This window comes from Haemorhous mexicanus, chromosome Z (genome assembly GCF_027477595.1).
Source record: "Haemorhous mexicanus isolate bHaeMex1 chromosome Z, bHaeMex1.pri, whole genome shotgun sequence".
In the NCBI taxonomy this organism is placed as follows: domain Eukaryota; kingdom Metazoa; phylum Chordata; class Aves; order Passeriformes; family Fringillidae; genus Haemorhous; species Haemorhous mexicanus.
In genome coordinates this window covers 68,253,164-68,266,570 of record NC_082381.1, presented here as the reverse complement: position 1 = coordinate 68,266,570, position 13,407 = coordinate 68,253,164, and the positions used below count along the sequence as shown (strand labels likewise).

The window sequence follows — 13,407 nt, the reverse complement described above, 5'->3', positions numbered from 1 at the left end:
TGTAATAGAAAACTGCTTCTACTATTTTAACAAAAAATACTTATATTAAAAACTTTCAAGATGCTTCCTCTGTATTTAGTTTTTGCATTTTGACTAGTTACAAATCAGACTTTCTAGCAGTGCAATCTACACTGTCCTAAGTACTTTTGTAAAGGTAAAATCTTACTTGGGTGCCAAAACATTTTCTTAATAATATGCAATTGCTTAATGGTCAGAGACAAAGTTATTTTTAAATTCTATCTGAAAATGGAAGATTAGATTCTATCTCATTTAGTAATTCTCAGCTGTCCTATTATGATACGCATTTGAGAGTGACACAGGAAGGAGAGTAGAACTTCAGCAGTAGGAAAAATTTTTCTATTCAGGATAAAGGAAAGCTTGCCTTTTGTGACTGATTTTTGTGTAAGTAAGTGTATGTGGTTTTCAGTCTTTGTCCTTATACAATATGCTGTAAAACAAATAGGTGCTTGCTGAACATAATAGAAGTAAGAATTAACAATGATTCTATTTGGACCTTCAACAAATACTCATTACAAATGAATCTAGATACACAGGAGGCACGTTCAAGGGGAAGATGCCACTGAACTGCAGTAATGTGTTACCTATGTTCACCAGTCATGATGTAATACTAATAAATAAAGCTAAATTATTGCCATTATGTGGTCAACTTAAACCACCCTTCATCAAAATGTGTTTTGATAAATGTGCTGGCTAACAAGGATAGCATTCAGATATGGGAAGTGATGGTGTTAGTTCCTTTGTAGCTGCTTTAGGCTGTCCTGATAGTTTCAGGCACAAGAAGGCAGACAAAGATACCAGCAAAGCTTCTGCGGAGGAAATGGAGGAAGTCAACAATCAGCATTTTGGAATTGAAGAGGATAGAAGTAGGGGAACTCTATCAGTGGATGACTCAATATCAGTAGCTTATGAAAGCAGTATACATTACTACCAGTAATGTACCAGCAGTATACATTACTACCTGTGTATCAGTGGTCTGGTTGCTGGCAGTGTTCTATGCTGTATATGGGCCAGAATACTGAATTAAGATGGAAGGGTTGTGGTGGAGTTGAAGCCTTCCTCTCAGTCCCTCATGAATTCCTCATGAATCAGTTGACTTAAAAAGGAAAGCAGCTGCTTGGAGAATTAACTTGAAGGCAGACATGAATGCAGTGTGAAAATAATAATGTATTTCAGCTCATATTTTTTGTATAATACTGGCATTGAAATCACTTAATAAGGGGAAGTGTGGATATGTAAAAAATCAAGGTTTGTCAAAGAAAATGTAAAAGCAGTAAAATGCATACAATTATGAATGAAACTACAGCAAAAAAAGTGTAGGAGTGCTGTAAAGTCAAGGGAAAGGGGGAGTGGACGGTATGAGGGGATTTTTAACCTAATTTTTTTTATTATTGTTTGAGAAATTGAGGGAGAGTTGATGATTAACTCACTTTGGGCAGGGACTGTTTTATAATGTAATGGTTAAATGCAGTAGGTTAGCTCTGTTCCCAGATAAGAAATTTATCTGTTACCATCTTTTTGTCTCAGGCCAGGCTAATTTTGCCTCCTTAGAAAGCATATTTCTTGTATGCCATTTCTATGTTTAAAGGCCTGTGTACTATGAAAAGAAGAATTTGAGTTCTAGACAGTCTGCTTACCTTAATTTCAGTATTTTGTGAAAACTGTGGTACCTTCAAGGCTCCTGTTGGGGGTAAAGATGGGAGGAAGGATAATTCCAGCATCATACATGCTCATGATTTCACTGGTAATTTTCATAGTGTTTACTGCCTAATTTATCTTTTCAACAGACACACCCCCAACATTATTTTAAATATTTCTTGATGCTAATCATGTAGTAAAAATAATGAAATATTTAGTGAATTCTTGCAGTGGAGATACTGACTATATAGTATAGAGTGAATCCACTCTGCTTTCTTGTGAGTCAGGCAAAATATTACAGTTCAAGAAAGGGCTTAGTACAAGTTTCTGTTGTTGTGTAGGATTGCATCTCCTCTAACCTCTGTATCAAGATATCTTAGACTTTCTTTAAGATGTCTGAGCAAGATAAAAACAGGGTAAAATAGATTACTGTAAAGGGCAAATAGTAAAGGTGGCTGTTAGAATGCCCTGCATATGGTTAGGTACAGACAATATTAGCTCTCAAAATTTTGGATCTGGTGCACATTTACAACAAAAAGTAAGTACAAGCATTAATAATAACACTGATTTTTCATATATCTTTCTCCTCATAGACTAAATTGTCTTGTTATTTAAACTTTTTGGCTTGTTTTTAGGTAAAATAATGTTAATTTGTGTACTAAATGCAAATGATTGCCTTCTATCTTCTTTTTTGGGAAGCTCAAGTGGGGTTCATATGAAATGAAAATGACTGCAGTCTGGGAGGGATCTAGTGTCTGATAGTATATTTTGAGGCTGGTTTTAACCCCCTGTGTCCTAGTTCTGGCCAGGACAGAGTTAATTTTCTTTACAGTACTGGATGTGGTGGTGTGTGCCATAGTCCTGGCTGCCAGGGCCAGCTGAGCTTGCTGGATTGCTGAGCCCAAGAGTTCTGGGCTGCCATGTGCTGTGCTGAGTGGGCAAGGCCAAGACCCAAATGTTACCCATTACCATCCTATCTCATTGCTGGGGAGGTAAGGGAAAGGGTTTCTTTCTCTTGCTACCAAGAACAACATGGTTTCTTTCTGAAGAAACCTGGAGAAAGTGTGGTGGGCAGAGGGTCTGTCTGCCATTGTTTTTTGTTGTTCTGGACTCACTGGGCATTTTTGCATGCAAATAGCCCTCTCTTTGTGTACATTTTTGTATTTAGTGATGTTGCTGTTGCTGTTCATTTCTTATCTCATTGCTGTTTCCAGTAAATGTCCTTACCTCAGTCATTGATCTCTGCCTTTTGTGTGTCCCACTAGAGGGGGAGGGGAGCAGCTTACAATTTTCTTTTTTACTGGGAAATCTAAGCTTGGGAATACCATTCCTAAACCACAGCACCCTATGAGAAAGTGCACTTGTTAACCAAAGACTGATGATGTTCCCCAGTTTTTAGAACAACTTTAATAGAATGAACCTTTTCTTTAAGGGATCAGGTGAAGACTTACTGCTTTTCAAATATTGATTTCTATGAGGATAAAATGCCCTAATATTATGCTACAGTGATGAAGTTGAAAATTATTTAACATCATTTTCCTTATGGTGGAGGGGATTAATATAGAGTTTCTGAAGGAGTTATGTGCATTGTATGTCTGCTTGACAAAATAGGTGTTGCTGAAGCATTTTGATGATGGCTTGTTTGGAGCTGTCTGGATGTTCCTGAAAGTCTGGAAACCTGTGGATCGCAGCACTAGGAAATGTTTGATTTCACCCTTCTCTGAGAACTTCTTCATGTTACCAGTGTCTGACAAGTAGAGTCAAAAAGGAAGGAAAGAAAAGGCATAGACCTCTTCTTATGTAGAAAGCATTAAAGAAGTAAAACATACCTATTTAAATGGAAGCTTTGTATAACTTAGTTTTTTGCAGTCACTTCCTAATTCTCTTTTTTCTATCTAGATGAGAAGGAATTAACCTTTTGAGGTGGTAGATACAAAGCTCTCTCTGACTGTGTATGTCACTGGTATATTTGAGGATTGACATAAATAGAATATCAAAGATGTGTATATTGCAATCAATGCCTTAAGCACTTTATGGCACCTTTTTAGTTGAGCATGATAGGAGCCTATGCAAAAAGGGAACAGAAATTTTATAGTAAGAAGCAGGGAGAGCAGATGGGAAATTAATTCAGGTTTTCCAGTTCTAGGAAATGTTATCCTAGATAAATGGGCAAGAAACCGCAGCTTTGTTGTACATTTTTCTTCTAGTCTCAGGCAGGCTGTTAGCAAATGGGGTGCAAAAATGTTTATTGGTTCTGCTTTACCAATGTTACAAAGAACAATAGCACATTTGGAAGACTGATTGGAAAGTGTTAAAAGACTGTCCTGTGCTGCTGCTTGGGAACTTCTAGCTTCCAAGACAGTAATTTCCCAGAGACCTTAGCAACTCCCTGTGGATCTCCTGTTAAAATAAAATTATGAAACTGAGGCTTTTGATTTCTTGGCAAACCTGTGCCGATTTACCAGGGTACACATCCTGTGTCAGTGGTCAGGCACATAGCCACAACAGAGCTGTCTTAGATGACAAGATTAATGAGGTGGGGTTTAATGATTTCAGGAAACAAATGTTTAGCCCATGTGGTTTGGAGATGTTTTTCATTTGATCTGTTCAGTTAAGATCTTGCATTGTGTTTTTAAACTGAGATTTGATTAAAAATAAGATTCTGAATTGTTACTTTGCATCAGATTGTTGGTCTTCCAAGAGAAGACAGTTGCTTTAGTAATGTGATTGTCTCACTTTTGCATAGTTTGCAGAGGTAAGTAAGAACTTAAGGTGGACATATTGCCAAGACCAGTATATATAGCTTGCTTCTTGACAGCGGCTGAAAGTGAGTAGAAATTAAAAGTATTAATACATGCTTGTCATCTTAGTACAATTCCTTGAATATTCTCCTTGCTGCTGTACCTTAGGCTTCATGAGCTGGAGATGTGGCCCACCTCATTAGTACCTGTAGGGAGACAATTCTGAGTGGTGTCACTCTGTGATGGGGAGCGTGGCCCTGTGATCCTGTGTGGCCCTGGGCTCACAGTTTCCTGCCCACAGTGAAGTGACACCTCTGAGCGGAGAGCACAGGCACTGAGAGCCCCATGTGAGCACTCCTAAGGAATGGCTGGCCTGTACCTTGGTCATCTCCCCTTACTTCTGACACTGGATAAAGATCCTGAGTGATATGTATTAGGTAAATTATGACAAATTCTGGAATAGAAGCAGAATAGTCCTCACACACAAAATTGCGTGATTGTCCACATGGTAAGTGTCTTATTCCAATAAATCTCACTTTGTCCCTCAGACTCAGAGGGGCAATACTCCTTCAAGGGGTAAATAGAGGAATATTTCTTAATATATTTTTCTTGTTTTCATTTTTGACTATTTCAGAGCTTAAGTTTCAGAACAAGCATTCTAGATGCTTGCATCTCCTGTTGCTTTAAATATGTTTCTATGTAGGAAAAAGATACAGTTTTGAGAACAGAGAACTGTATCTAGTGGGAGGATGATGTGAAGGACTAGCAAGTGAATAGCAGGAATTCTGTTGGAATCTGCTCTGGTCAGGGCTGCAGTGAATGATGTTTCACTGTGGCCAGAGTGTTACAGTAAACTGTCCATTGCATTCCCTCAATTGCAACATCTCATATTTTAACTCACTCTTTCTGAACTTGACAGGCAAATATTTGCTTCCCAGTGCAACTGGACAGCAGCTGTGGCAACCTGTAGAAACCACTAATCTTGTTCGGATGCGCTACCAAACATTTGGACAGTCAGCACCTTCACTCACTGCTAGTTTGGTGAGTAACTGTTTTTCAATACTAGAAATGTACCAAAAAAATTTTATCTCTGTGTCTGTTGGTGGGAGGATGGGAATCAAACCAGAGTCTATTTCCAGACCAAGCTCTCCTTCTTACGCTGCATTTTTGAAGTACCTAATGCATGCCTACACACAACATTACTTAATATGTTGAGTGCAGCTGAATAACATTTATGATAGCAGTAACTCTGAATTGGGTTACTGGATTTTGCATAAAGCCTGAGCTGAATGTTGCATTAATATAGCTGCTTGCATTTAAATGGTTTCTTTCTTTAAAAAAAGGGCATGCTATAGGAGGTAACTGTCCTTTCTCCTGAGATTTCTTTTCTGTCAATGTCTGTTTCCACGTTAGTCCTCATGAGGACACAGATGTGTGAAGCAAGAGTTTATTGAAGTCTTTTGGAGCAAAGTATAAGGGAGGAGAAAGGGGCAGAGATGCATCATACACTTGACCTTTCAGCTTTTTGGTTTCAAGCATCTGTTTCCCTGCTTTGTGTTTCTGTATATTAATATCTTAAGAAGTGTTGAAATTTAATGCAGGGCCCTGTGTACTAGCCTATACTTTTCTTCAAAGAGTTGTGGTAATATGTTGCTTGTATAAAGAAAGGAAAAAAATTATTAATGCTTTGCCTCCCCCATCTCTTGTCTTTAGCTGGTCATTAAAACTTTGTCAATCCATATCTACTTTCTAGGAGAAGCTTATTTTGTGATTTGTTTTGGATTTTTTTAAACACAGTATTCAGGTTGAAAGCAGCTATGGTCAGCTTATGTTGAAGAGATATCCCATGACTCTTTTCCATATGATATTGATAGGTAGATGGCTGTTTTCTCCATGATCTGTCTGAAGTGTATTTCACTTCAAATGCAACAAATTTTCACTTATAAATCTCATCCTGCCTTCTGCTTGGTGGTGATGGTGCTGTTTATGGCTCTTTAGGGCAGATATGGCTTTTTGAACTCCACACTTACTGCAAACACTTAGTTCTATTGGAAGTTCTATGCTCTGAACCCTAATATTTTCCAGGGAATTCCTGTCAATCTATGAATTTTGTTAATTGTGAATGAAGTATTTGGATTATGTATAACTGAAATGAAAAAGAAAGTAGATGAATGGTCAGAAATGAATTAAAATTGCATTAAACGCACATTTTTCCCTCTTTTCTGTATTTGGGAATAAAAAATTATTTCTTCCAAATTAACTGAATTTAAAAAGGGCTGTGTTGCTGTTTGATGGTCTGTTTCTGTCTGCACAACTATTAGGGGGCATGCTGCTAGCAATATTGTGTTTTTGTTTTGCTGTGATGCTTAAACTAGAGGAAGAGGAAGATACAGCACCATTTTGACAATAAATACTTTAAATGGCCATAAAACAATAGACTAATGAAAAATTCAGTGAGCCTTGCTTCCTTAAGGCCCTTTAACTCATCACCTATATAGTTTTATAGCATATCTGTCTGCCACAGTCTTCTTCCTTCCTGTCTTTCCACATCTTTTATCTGTGCCTGACTGCAGTTTCTTTCATGCTAATGCAAAAGCAGGCAAGAACGTCTAAGCAGATCTGAGCAGATTGTGCACAGGGTGGAGGTGCAGGTTTCTCAGAAGTGTTTATTTCTTATCTGGAACTGCTGATCAGACTTGCCTCCTAAGGAGGTTAATGTTAGTGTCACATAGGCAGTGCTCTTCTCAAGCCTCCTTTGACAAATATTTTCCTGTCAGGTTTTTAGGGACTTTGGTCTTTGCTCAAAAGGGACTGTAAGTTAGGGATCACTCCCTCTCCTTGCATACTTTTCTTTTCCCCTTGATTCCATGATTTGGTAGAGTTCAATTTGGGAGACCTGTTGTTAGATTCTAGTAATTGGAGCTTTTACTTTTAATCATGCTTAGGAGAGAGTTTACCCTTATGTAGAAGAGATTTTTATGAAGAATTTTCATGTAGCTGGTCACGGTCTGAGTTGAAATTACTTTAAATGTATTGTCTTGCTCATCTGAAAAATAATTAACCTGTGTTTAGTTCTTTTACTAGAACTGGTCATTCTCACGTGGGTTGATACTCGGCTGATATGGATCTGAGTGGTGATTATGAGCCAATATAGACAAGAATGACAAGTGAACAGGTCAAAGATACATGCTGGTGTTTAGTGCAATTGCAAACAGGGTACAAGAAACGTATTTTTTTTTCTTGTTCTGTCAATATTTTATTAAAAATTCACAAAGTCTCACACTGGTTCACAGATGTAAAACCTTTCTGTGGGAAATGATTTTTTTTTTTTTGACAGAATATTGATTAAAATGGGCTGCAGGTGTTGCTTTAGGTAGAGTTCAATAGCTATGCATGATTAACTCCTGTAGTATAGGCTGTTGGACTATAAATTAGAAATACAGTTTCCGTGTAGACCCACAGAACTGGTTTAAAGTTGTATAGGAGAAGGCTGATTTTGTGATGAGTGGGTAGTGAATTGGATTTGATGTGCACCCTTAATTCACAGAATCACAGAATAATCTGATTTGGAAGGGACCCAAAAGGATCATAAAGTCTAGCTCTTGGCCCTGCAGAGAAAACCCCATAAATCACACTATGTCCCTGAGTGCATTGTCCAAATGCTTCTTGAACTCTGTCAGGCTGTTGTTGTGACCACTTCCTTCGGGAACCTGTTCCATTGCCCAGCCATTCTCTGGGTGAAGAACCTTTTCCTAATGTCCAATCTAAACCTCCCCTATTACATCTTCAGGCCATTTTCTCGAGTTCTGTTGCTGGGCACCAGAGATAAGAGATAAGTGCCTGCCCCTCCTCTTCCCCTCATGAGGAAGTTGTGACTGCAGTGAGGACTCCCCACAGTCCAGAGGCAGCTCAGTCATAGTTGTGCTACTCTTCAATATCTGTCGTGGACTAAAACCATTAAGAAAATGATGCAGAATGTCTTCAGTGCTGAATAGAAAGGGAAAGCTGAGTTGAGGAGTGGTTCTGCTTTAGTATGTTTTTATGGGTCATGTTGGTCTGGTCAGTCTCTTCCTCTCCATGGTCAGTAATAGTTACTCCTGGAAGGCGATTCACTGTGCATTTCAATGCTGAGTTTTGCAGGAGTGCAGGAAAACTGTGGTAGAGCTAATTTATCTCACTCCTTGCACTGTACGCTGTCAGTCATTTCACTTGACTTCACGCATCTTTTCAGGGTAGGATGGACTCGAAGTTAACATGAAGTTGCTGCCTCATTCAGTGTCCAAAATTTAGGGGTCATCCTCCTGTTCTCTACCAGTTCCCTGCCACTCCATAAGTATTTTCAAATGTCATTTTTAAACTTACTGTTTTGACTTGTCCGTTTATTACTATGAGAAGAAATTTTTGGAAAATGCTTCAAAATAAATTGAAATAAAGGCAATTTTGTTAAGTTGTCATTGTAATAAGCTGATATGCTTGAAGTTATCGTAACAAGTCTGAAATTGAGCAATTAATTACTGTTTATAGGTATAAAGGTATTTTGTGGGACACAGATTGAAGAAATTCTTGATTTTAACATTTTCTAGCTTCATATATAAAAAACAAAGGAAACCTAAACATAAAGTGTCTCTATGATTCATAATGATAAGTATGTATATGACAGGAAATTAATTTGCACAGATTAATTGGGAATTTTTTTTTTCAGATTTGGCTTTGTCCTGGTTTACTGTCAGACTCCTATTATGGGTTTTATTGATTTATTGCTTATTTGGCTGTATGATGGTTTTTTCCCTAATTTAAAAAAAAAAAAAATCCTTTGCTTTAAGGAGCAGGAAGTCTTTCTTTTTGTTTATCTGATTTATATAAATAAAAAAAATTCCTTTGTGCCACCATAAATGTTTCCCACAGTCCAGAGAGCTTTCTGAGACAGCATATTTCATGAGTGCTTTATGGTAACTTGCTCTATGAAATATTCACATAATAAAAGTACACTATAACAAAGATCCTCAGATGAAACATATTGATTGTTATACACTTGGCTTTTAAATTCAGTCAAGAGTGGATGTGTGATTTCAGCTTTATGGCAAGTATTGAGCTTAGGTTGGCCATTCCTTCTGTTGTGTGAGATGAGTGTACAGCGTGAAGTAGATTAGACTCTGAAAAGCATATGGTTTTTTCGTGGAAATGTGAAAGATGCCAATGAAATGACTGTTAGTTTAATAATGGATCATCTTTTAGTACTTGGAAATAATTTCTAGTAACAGCAAAACTAGAAAATCAGTAAAACTGACCTTTGTGAATGGCTTATGCCCTTTCCTACTAAGCAGTGAAGGGATGTTTTGTCTAGGTTTGACTGGAAACATTTGCTACTTTTTAGCATAGTACTTACTTTATATTTTACAGGATTTACCTCTTGATTTCTTCCCCCTACAAACCAGGCATCCCCCTGCAAACTGCCTTCCCCGAAACAACAGAAGACTGAATTTGCAAGCATCTGTACTTTGGTTGCTTTTTATTGCCATTTTATCAGTGTTAATTTGCAAGAATGGTCTTATGGAATCTGGAGGGAGCTAATTATATAAAGTACTTCTTTATAAGTTGGATTGCTGAATGGAAAAAACATAAGAAGTGTCCAATGTCTATGAAAAACAGTTCTACTTCTTCAGAAAGAGCTTTGCCTCTTCCTCTCTTTTAAACAGTATAATACTGAAAATGAGTAAGTGTGTCTTTGTTAAATATGCCATTAACTTCAGCTAAATTGACATAATGTTGACAGTTATTATGGGAACTGTTTCAAAACTAATTATGCTAATTAGAACTTAACTACCAGTAATTGCATGTATTCAAACAGCACACCAACACCCTTTTGTGTGTTTTATTCCCCAGATGTAAGACAGCCATTTGTTGTCTGAGAAGCTGCAAAATTACTGCATAGATAATAAATGATAGTGAACAAATAAAATACATTCTTTATAAGCACTAATTGGTTAGATAAGTGAATGACAGTATCAGTTGTGCTTAGCCAACCCACATAATTTAAAAAAGGCTTTTATTTAAATGTTTTATTTTGGAATTATAGGATTTTTTTCAAATCACTGATTATCTGTGTTCAGTTTATATAATGAATATCAGGTGTAGCTGAACTTATTTTTAAATAAACTTCCTTGAAAGCAAAGGGGAACTGCATCTGAAACTTGGGTTTCTTTAAGTTTTAGTTCCTCCTGTCCAGGGATTCAGGTTTTCAATGCTTGTGTGTGAGCAGGTAATTAATACTCTGACAGTTAATGCAGCACAAGTACAAGGATGGCAGTTGTGAGAAGCATAAAAACTATATACTAGAAATTGCCAAAGTAGCTAATCTTGGTTTGTTATCTCTAATCTCCCCAAAATAGTTAGCTGGACTTCAGAAACCCGGAGTCTGAACTGAGGAAATAGCTTGAATGCTAAACCACTGCATGAAGCTGAAAACCATGTTCTTAATTAACTTAAAATAAGCTTAAGATCTAAGAGTAATTACTGAAAATCATTTTAAAATGTGAGGTTTTTATTCCTATGAAATACTAAAATTGTCAAGTAATGATAGCAGGTTTTCTGTGCTTCAATTGCTTCCAACTTTTAAGACTAGAAAGCTGTTCTCCCTTGTGTATTTTATTCCATTTATTCCTTACCCATGAATATATATTTGCTTTCATATTACTTTGCCTGTATTTGCCTTTTAACAAATACTTTATTGCAGTTCTAATCCAGTAGATAGATCTAATTTAGTAGTAGCAAGAGGGATATGAACGTGCATCTTCACAGACATGCCTATATGCTTTGTTTTGACGAGCTGATGCAAGATGTTGGTGACTGGATATTCTCTTCCATAAACACATAAATTCTTTTCCATAAATACAAGTATATCTCTACTTGGCTCTATCACTGCTTTCAAAATTGTCATGGTGTACTTGAATTTAAAACAAAACTGTAGATTCAGCTGCTTGACAGAATTCTAGATACTGATTCCTTTCCTGAGTCCTCTGATTAAAACTTGTGACTGTATTAATTCTTATACTTTTTTTGCTCATTCTTGGGTGTGGATAAAATACAGATGTAGTGATGGCTGGCGTTAACATTTCTCCCAGAGAGAGCTTGTGATTTCTCAGAACTGAGAACACAGCTTGTGCTGCAAATTATCATTGGTAAAGAATAATGGGAAAAGTAAGTAAAATAATAATCTCTCAGAGAAGACTAACCTAGGTTAAAAAGTCCTGTGAGCATATGCAGTGTGTTTTTCAAAAATACCCCCTTTGTGGTGAAGTAGGTCACTTCCCATCAGCCTCAGTTAGCTTCCAGCTGTCAGGATGTACTGCATGAGAGAGAACTGAAAGGAGATATTGCACAGTTTATTAGAGGTGAATGTAGGTATAACCCTCTTCTGTATCTTTTTAATGGTACTGAGTGAGTAGAGAACAAATACACGTACAAGTTCAGCAGTACATCCCTGAAGCATGGTACTCATTTTGCATGAGTACCATGCTTCTGTTTTCCAGATGTCCCATATAATAGTCCTCCTTCATGAGAGACTGAATGGTGAAGAGGCTCACTGGGACCAGTTTCTAGTTTTAGATACTCAAGAATCTAGGGCTGTTAAAATTCTTGTCAGCTGAGGATATCTTTGTTCTTCTAGTGTAGGACACACACGGTTGAGATCAGTAAGCTGGGTTAAATCTCTGAAACTGAAGCTTCTGACTGTGTGTTAGTAGTGGCTCTGAATAAGGGCTTATTCTTGTCTGCTGTAATATTTCAATTGACTGTGTGTGGTGTTAGTGATGGTTATCTTAAAATGTCATCTAGAATTGTGTTGCCAGTATCACTTAGAGAGTGGGAAAAGTGGGAAGTGTTACCAAAGTGAGGCTGTGAACTTTTCACCCAGGTAGAATTTGCCACATGAGAGACAAAGGATTAGTGGTGTTTCACAGTAAACTATATGACCAGAGGAAATCAATGTGTAATCATTTATAGTGTTTGAAGTTTAGATGCCTCTCTGGGAATAAAACTTTCTCAGCTTGTTGTTGGACTTTGCTTAGAGGATGACTGCATAAAATGGTAATCTGTGATTAACAAGGGATAAAACTCAAGAATATAGTGATGAACTTCTTTGGCCTTAGATCAAAAGGTTTTGCAACTTCTTAGAAGATTTATAGGTGTGGAAATGGAAGGGGGATAAAGAGGTTGGAAAGGACATGAAGAGAAGGAAGAAACTGGAAAAATGACTGAATTTGGAAGGATTGAGGAAAATTTAATCATAATGCTGTCTCCTGTTCCGTGCTGTCTTCTGTTTCGTCTGGTCACAAAAAGCAGACTATTGTGAATTGTCTGTCAGTTAGCATAATAATTGAAACATTGATGCATCTACAATTTGTAACATTTGATGAGAAAATAGTAAACTACAAGTTGCAAGGAGATCTTCCTTTGCTTGAGGAGTTGTGTGCTCATGTACAAATCTAATTTGATTGGTCTGATTTCCAGTCTCAGAAGTACGTAATGGAAGTTTAAACTAATTTCAGTCACAGCTCTGTCTTTAAAATAAAGTGGGATTAAGTGGTCATGGGGAATAATGTGATGAGTGTCGGAAAACTGCTGTCTATACTCCTGTCTTCATTCAGGATCTGAAGTAAGAGGTGTTGGTAACCTCAAAGTGAGAGTTCCCTGTGTGTTGTGGTTGAGTGTTGTAGGTTAGGGTGTTGTGTGGTGTTCTTACAAGACAATTACAATGTCTTTGACTGTTCTCAGCAGTCTTCAGAATTTGGTATTCATGCATAATTAGAATAGGTTGATTAATTTTAAAAAAATGGGGTAGAGGACAACATACTGTTCCACTGACATGAATTTTAATAGTGATATTCTATATTGTTAAGAAATTTAATTTTTAGCATTGTAAAAACTTTATTCCTAGCGCTGCTATTGCTATGAAACGTGATCCCTGTTTTGGCAGTTTCAGTTGACAAAAGTGCAAATACTAAAATTCTTT

General features: G+C 37.2%; 1 protein-coding gene across 4 annotated transcripts in view; it reads left to right on the top strand.

The window, feature by feature from the left end:
• MAST4 (microtubule associated serine/threonine kinase family member 4) overlaps nucleotides 1–13,407 on the top strand; it is a 281,672-nt gene that overhangs the window by 74,410 nt on the left and 193,855 nt on the right. For all 4 annotated transcript variants that reach the window (XM_059836511.1, XM_059836509.1, XM_059836508.1 and 1 more), the window contains exon 3: nucleotides 5,317–5,438. In XM_059836511.1, the coding sequence (XP_059692494.1) occupies nucleotides 5,317–5,438 (122 nt within the window). The remainder of the gene's footprint in view (nucleotides 1–5,316; nucleotides 5,439–13,407) is intronic.